Below are 7,723 nucleotides of genomic sequence, written 5' to 3'. Positions count from 1 at the left end.
AAGGCACGACGGGGCCGACACGGGGCCAACATGGCACATCTATCACAAGCTGCAGATCCAGCACAGAGCGGAGCAGCCAGGCCAACACAGGTCCAAATATCCCCTCACAAAAAGCATGTGTGCAGCTCGAGACAGCAGCCAAAGACACCTGAGGGATACTTTACTTGTTCCGCTCTGCTGTGGGAAATTCACTGAACCTCCACAGACCTGGCAACAATTACACGGGCCCCACGCTGCGTGCACATTAGCTCATGATATATTTTGTGTTTTGTAAAACTTTACAGAAACCGTAAAAACAAATCAGCATGTTCTTACTGGCAATATGGGAATCTGATTAACATTTAATGGAGAAATAAACCTGCATGTGTGGAGACTGTCAGAGCGCAGAGCAGGCTGTATTTCATATTAATATTATTCAAACAGAATATATCATCCCATTAATTGTATGCGCTGCATTGTCTCTGTATTGTAAACACATCTGATCATATTTTGCAATGGTCCGGGATTTATGTGTTTGCGCTTGGTGGACGCTGGCTGCTGTGAATCACACCGACCTGCCTTTGTTTCTGCAGCCTGACTGTGGTGAAGCAGGGACGCCCCCGGCTGGTTGTGCCAAGTACTGCAGCCTGGAAGAGATGTAAACAAAGACAATCCCATCATAAGAAGACAGCATCATTGGTACCCTCAGTAAAGCAGTTAATAGGACCGTTCTCCTCTAATTATCAACTGAGACACACAGCTCTTTTTAATGTTCCTACAGTCTCTAAGTTATTAGCTAATAAGGCCTTTATATTTGGAATAATCTGCTTGTTAATATTTGATCCATATCTTCTTCCCACTTGTCCAAAAACACACTTGTCTTCTTTTTATACCATCAGTTGTACATGTCCATAATAACATCTCAATAATGCTGTCTAATTATGTTTTTATTATTTAATGCCATCATGGACACTAGCACTTTTCTATAACCTATAACTGAATGACCCATTGCTTGGAGTGTAGTCTCCTGATTTTGTATGTCTTATTACTTGATATTTATTCATTAAATTTTGGTCTCTGTTTTTGTCATATTTGGTATTGTTCAATCATCATGTTACTTCTGTTGTCTTGTTAAATGCAGTATCTAATTGTGCTCATATTGTATTATTTTTGTTGAGGACCGTCTTGAAAACAAGATGGCATCTTGAGGGGTTATTCCTGATATAGAGTTTCCATAAAATATTTTAGACTAGGGTCAGATCCACGGTTGGAAATTAACCTTTTTGTCCACTTGCCACTGTAGCTGAGGGCCAAAAATCTCAACTCCAGTGGCACTTCCACCCACCAAAAAATCCAGATTTATTTGATTCATAGCCTGTTTATATAACATCTTAGTCTTAAAAAATGTGGTGAAAATAAATGTATTTTATGGCTATCAGTTAAGAATTTTTGTCTCCCCAAAATACAGGGTAATGTATTGGACTCCATTTTGTGGTGTTTCTGTTTGATCCACCTGCATACACTGTCACCACCCTACCGACTGTCCATGTCTTTGGAACCAAAGCAGATGTTGCAGTTGAATGTCTCAGGTCACAACATGGCTGAAAAGGCAGTGCCTCCAGCTGAACATATCTAAAACAGTTGGCATGTTTTTCTGCAAAACCAACAGACCTGGTAGTGATCCAGGTGAACAACTGCAGCTTGTGAGTGAAGTCAAATATCTTGTGGTCAATCGACTGTGACCTTTCATGTCACATGTCAAGAAAACCTGAAAAATGGTGCAATTCAATCTTGCAAATTTTCAGTTAATTAGAAATGACATGTCTACAGAGGCTGCCGAGATGTTTCTATACCCTGTGATTTTCACTCATCTGAATAATTGTTTAACAAGCTGGTCACAAGCTGATCATAGCATGTTGAAACCACTTGAATCATTATACAAACAAGCACTCAAAACACTAGACAAAAAAGACAAAGCACTTCCATCACTGCCCAATTCTAAAAAAAATATTAGATTTTAAGCTGTGATGACTTTAAAAAATATGCAAACCTGTGTTTGATATACAGAGTCTCCCATAACTTAGCTCCACCACCACTTGTAGCATATATTAACAGAAGAACAAACATTAATTGCCCATGAGAGGAGATTGGACGATTCCATTGTGGAAAAGTGCCTTTAGCCTGTCAGCCTGAGTCTGCCAGAGGTTCAAAAGAGTTGAATGGAATTCCAATTTATATCAGAAAACTTAACATTAATAGATCTTTTGGTAATCACTTCAAACAATGAGTGTTTAATACAGACACATAAATACTAAACTCTTTTCTGCTGCTGTTTAGTTTGCAGTGTTGTTCTTTATATGTTACTACCTCTAGTCGTTTTAAACATTGTATGTCCTTTTCCAGTTTTTAAATTATGTGTGTTGTTTTTGTTGATGTGTACAAATAAGTCTTTTTCTGTGCTTTGTTGCATTTTAGGTAGCCTTGTGTAACATCTTGGCCAAAGCACTACAGATGAAAATTCTGTCATTTTATATCATGCATATTTACAATTTGCACTGTTCATTCTTACATAAACTAAACTGAAATACATAATCATGACAGAGACTCACACACACAGCAGACTGATGTCCTTTCCAACTCGGGCGTAAAGCGGAACAAAACATCAGGGCTACATTTCCTCCTCGGGACTTTAATCGCGGGCGGACCAGTCTGTGACAGCAGAACAAGCACTTGCCCTTAAACTTGCATGCAGAGGAATTGACCTCGTCTCTCACTGTGATTATTATCATTTAGCAATACGGATATTACAGCATCACAATGTCTCTTGCGGCAGAGGCTTTCGTGTCGCAGATGGCAGGTAATGTGTTGTCTTAGTGCTTCTGTTACAGTTCATTAACATAGCTTTAGCTAGCTAACATCAGCTAATGTGTACAGCCATGTAACGTTAGCCATTTGCTAACATTAGCCAATAGAAGTAGCCGCAGCCGTTTAACGTAGCAGTACTGCTCAGTCATAAGTGTAACGGTGGCTGTGTGTGTCCACCTTTATCTGTTTCTGTAGCAAGGACTAGCTTGGTTAGCCGAGCTCTCAAACAGGGCTGTCAGCTACATGTCGTAGATGGCTAGCTGAATGTAGCGACATCTTTACAAATATAACGCTAATAATGTTGTTTTTAGGATTGATGTTAGGAATACAGACCCAGAATTGGACGGTGAATTGAAGCAGAAAGAGTTCAGGAGGATTCACGTCGATGACAGCCGTGTTTCGAGTTACAAAAACACGTCTTACTTTAACGAAGTGCCGCTAAATTATATTAAATTCAACCGCTGAAGTAAAATCCAAGATGGCGACGAATGCCTTCTTCTGTGAATCTGAAGTGCTGCTCGGCGCTGCTTAGCGCAGTGCTGCCACTGGTGGCCGGAAATTGTACTGCAGCAATAATAATGTAAAACTGCATCCTGTTTATAAAAATGAACGAAGCGTCTTCACTGTACAAAAATTAAGACTTTGAATCAAAGTTTGGAGTGTTTAAAATAAACCTAATTAGAGCCTTTACGTCACAAATGGATGCAATATGCTTTCACACCCCCACAAAAAAAAAGAAATTTGAATTTAATTTTTTGTTAAAATGTGACTTTGAAATTAGAAATTGTAATTCGTTACAGTCCCCAATAGAAAATTCTAAGTACATAAGTGTATATAATAGGTGTATATAATTATAAAGTAAAGAAATAAAAAGAAATAGAAATGTGCATTATGCTACATTTAACACTAGTACTTCAGATATTAATAAAAATATGTTAACTGGGCTGAGTCTGCAAGTGTGTAAAAATATAAAAACATATGCATTGTGCTACAATAAACTATATAAACCATTTTTTTACATGAATATAATAACATAAAATATACAAAAAATGTTATAAAATAATATTTACAGCTATTTTCACCATTTACATGTATAACTGTGCTATTTATATTTGTATTTAAGTATGTATCACATGTTTTAATTTATTGTAAATTATAGCCTTGCCGTTTTTATTTTTTATTTTTATTTTTTGGTGAATATGACAGACTGTTGTAGTGTCACCTCGAGCCACCAGCGGCAGCAGTGAGCACAGCGCTACTGAGCAGCACTGCATTTAGGGAGGGAAGAAAGGACGCGCCATCTTGGATTTTACTCGGTTCTACAGCGTTAAATTAAATTTACTGACACACCATCGGCGTAAATGTTGTTTTTCTCACTTTATCAGTGGCTTGCATTCATGTGAACCCCCCTGAACTGTTGCTGAGAAGTTAAACTTTTTTCTGAAGTGTTTTAATTCTCAACATTTGTGTAATTAGCACGTTTATTCACGTTGATAGTGTGAAATGTGTTGTATTTCAAGCTAAGCTAAACATGGGGATATACTGTGTAGTGTGTTTGTGCTTCTGTGGGGGCGTGTCTGCTAGCGTACAGATAGATCTCCAATGAGGGTGACATTTAATTTTAAATGCATTACACAATAGATAGAAGAACATTAGCCGTTTAAATAAACAGAAACATAACAGTTATTAAGCCAATTTGTGACCTTATAATCGTCTGTCTCCCTTTGTGTGTCTGTGTGTGTGTTTCTGACCCTGACAGCTGCTGAGCCTTGGCCTGAAACTGCAACCTTGTACCAGCCGCTGAAGGGTGAGTCACTGTTTGTGTGACTTGGAGAAACATTATGATCTGTCACTTTAGAGGATGTTAGTGTTTTACATTACTGTGGTGTCGTTTATTTTTCCCCAGAGGATCAGATTCTGCTTTCAGACTGCGCCTCATCTCTGGCTGTTCAGGTGAATTCTGTCTTTGTGTGTTCCCAACAAATATATCAGCGTGAGTGTGTGTGTCAGCAGCGTATATAGGGGGAACTTGTGTTATTTTATAGATGATGTCAAGTTCTTTATTAACCTATGCACAACAGTTACAGAAGAGCAGTCATTGGCAGTGAAAATCTTAGATGTCAGGCTCCCTTATAAACATGCTCATTAAAGACGTATTTTTAAAAATCATGCATAAGAAATACCTCCTACATATATTACTTACAGCGACCTTAACGTGTAAAACCATCAGATGGCTGAAACCAGACTCTCCCACAAACAATACATGGATCCAAAAACTTCTGGGCCGTCTATCAGATGGAATAAATTACATACTCATCAAGACTTCAAAAATCCACCTTTACTCAATGTTGGAGTCCTGTCATGGCTAACTGTTGTTTGCACTGTTTAGGCTTTGGAAAATCCAAACTAGTTATATATTATGTCGGATTTTTATTTGGGACCAACTCCTCCATGTTGTCAACCATGCCGCTACCTTTCCAAGTACAAAGGAAGAGGGGCTACCAGATGTGTGTATGAGCCACAGAACTGCAATTGATAGAACATGCACTGTAGCATGATACTAACGAACTCTCTGTGTAGCAGATCGTGGAGACATTTTAATCATTCACAATCTAATATATACAGAAGTACAAACATGAATGGATCATCGTTTAGTTTTATTTTGTTGATTAACTTCTAAATGAATCACCTCAGCACTGCCTGACTGTGTCCTGTGTCCCTCCTCTACAGGCCTACCTCAGGATGTGTGGTCTTCCAGTGCAGGTGGTTTGCAGAGCAAATGCTGAATACATGTCACCCTCTGGTTAGTACACATGCTGCTGCACAGGTGAATCTACTGTGGCCATAATGTGAATCTGTCTCACTGAAAAACAAACCTTGTATTGTTAAGTTCAGAGCGTAACGGTCTCCTCTCTGTTTTTTTTACCGTCTCTCTCTGTAGGTAAGATTCCCTTCATCCATGTGGGGAACCAGGTGGTGTCAGAGCTGGGGCCCATAGTGCAGTTCACCAAAGCTAAGGTGTGTAACACAGATATTAAAAATGTTACTGATTGCTTGCTTAGGCCGACTGTTGTGTCGCCTCATGTCGCCTGTGTCTCAGACAAAAAGTTGCACCTGAACGCACCAGACAGACTCCGGCCAACGGCCAACTAGCGTGATGTTCTGCATCAGCGTGAGAGGAAGTAGCTCTCCTGTTCAGCAGGCGGCGGTAGTCTGTATTCATCATTCAAAAAGTGAAACTGCAAGACGCTTGTTAGCCTCTTGGCACGTTAACAACCCAACCTGATGTGGAAAGAACAAATGACATTTGCTTTTGCTAGGGAACAATCTTTGGCTACAAAAACAATTTAAATTTAAAAAATAGGATTAATTAAAGATGAGAAGAAAATTTTCTCTGTGTTTTTGGGTCCTCAGGGTAATTCTTTGAGCGATGGCTTAGATGATGTTCAGAGAGCTGAAATGAAAGCATACATGGAGCTGGTCAACAACATGCTGCTTACTGCTGAGGTACACACACACACACACACACACACACACACACTCCCTGCCAACAAAACACACAGTAGAAGTTGTAATTATCAGTATTTCTGGATAATATCTTCTCTTTAACTCTCTACAGTTGTACATCCAGTGGTGTGACGACGCTACAGCTGCTGAGGTGAGCGTACTTGTCTTTAGATGAAAAGAAAAAAATATTTGGCGGCGATTATTTGTTGCGTCTTGATCATGTGTGCACGTGTTTGTGTAGATCTCACGTCCCAGATACAGCAGTCCTTACTCGTGGCCTCTCAATAACATCCTGGCCTATCAGAAGCAGTGGGAGGTTCGCAGGAAGATGAACGCCATCGGCTGGGGAGGGAAAACACTGGAGCAGGTTAGCTGCCACCTGCAGATAAATATCTGAAGTTTACATGCTTTGTAAATTGTTCTCATGCTTTAGCAGATACTGTTTGTGTTTTTTTTTTGTCTCATAAAATATTGACATGATTAAAAAGTGTCTGTCCCTTCACGTGTTTCAGGTTTACGAGGATGTGAGTCAGTGCTGCCAGGCGCTCTCCCAGAGGCTGGGAACACAACCGTACTTCTTTAATAAACAGTACGTATCTCTCTTGGTTCTCTCTGTCTGTTCTGTCTGTCTGTCTGAGCAGCTCAACAACAGAACAGCTCATAGTGTCGCATAGTGAGAGTTTATACTTCAGCTGTTCCCTGCAGATTCTGCTCTGTGGCTAAAATGAAATGTTTTGAAGCATCTGACAGCTTTCCCTTTAGCACCACCCTGTGGTGTAAAACTGTAATGACCTCCTCATCTGAAAGTGGAGCTTCTCTCTGTTTGTCCTGAGAACATTTTGTATATAAAACCAGGGGTGGGCAACCTGCAGCTCAGGAGTCACATGTGGCTCTTTAGCCTTCTTCATTGGCTCCCTGTGGCTTTGACAAAAAAATTATATAGAAATGAATAACAGTTAACAGTTAACATTTTAATCTTCATGTATCATTGTTGTAGCCCTAAAGGTGTTCTTACATTTTCTAATTGTGTAAATGTGTAGCCTACATGCTAAATAAAAACAAAAAAAAAAAGTGTTAAAGCTTCAGTGTGTAAAAATGGTGAGTAACAGTGACATCAGCTTCAGTGTGTAAAAATGGTGAGTAACAGTGACATCAGTGGTCAGATTCTAGATTGCAGGGCTCACTTGCGCTCACTCACTCACTCCTCCCGTCGGGTAAGTGACGGTGGCCTCGTAGGACAGAAAGCCTTGCGCAGACAGAGATGGCATCATCCACGAGTTTTTCAAGTTTTTCAGGAGTAGGCCTATCTAGCCATGAGGAGAATATTTATTTAGGAATCTAAACCATGTTACGATATTGTAGCGACCCTGCA

General features: G+C 39.7%; 1 protein-coding gene across 1 annotated transcript in view; it reads left to right on the top strand.

The window, feature by feature from the left end:
• Positions 1 to 2,653: 2,653 nt before the first annotated feature.
• The window catches only part of mtx2 (metaxin 2), a 7,572-nt gene continuing 2,502 nt past the window's right edge, over positions 2,654 to 7,723 (top strand). The window contains exons 1-9 of the mRNA XM_050071322.1: positions 2,654 to 2,836; positions 4,604 to 4,651; positions 4,751 to 4,797; positions 5,575 to 5,647; positions 5,786 to 5,862; positions 6,259 to 6,351; positions 6,464 to 6,502; positions 6,593 to 6,718; positions 6,864 to 6,940. Of these exons, the coding sequence (XP_049927279.1) occupies positions 2,797 to 2,836; positions 4,604 to 4,651; positions 4,751 to 4,797; positions 5,575 to 5,647; positions 5,786 to 5,862; positions 6,259 to 6,351; positions 6,464 to 6,502; positions 6,593 to 6,718; positions 6,864 to 6,940 (620 nt within the window). The 5' untranslated portion in view covers positions 2,654 to 2,796. The remainder of the gene's footprint in view (positions 2,837 to 4,603; positions 4,652 to 4,750; positions 4,798 to 5,574; positions 5,648 to 5,785; positions 5,863 to 6,258; positions 6,352 to 6,463; positions 6,503 to 6,592; positions 6,719 to 6,863; positions 6,941 to 7,723) is intronic.

Source organism: Epinephelus moara, chromosome 19 (assembly GCF_006386435.1).
Source record: "Epinephelus moara isolate mb chromosome 19, YSFRI_EMoa_1.0, whole genome shotgun sequence".
Lineage (NCBI taxonomy): Eukaryota > Metazoa > Chordata > Actinopteri > Perciformes > Serranidae > Epinephelus > Epinephelus moara.
Note: the sequence above shows the minus strand (reverse complement) of the source record. Positions and strands in the feature narration are given on the sequence as shown.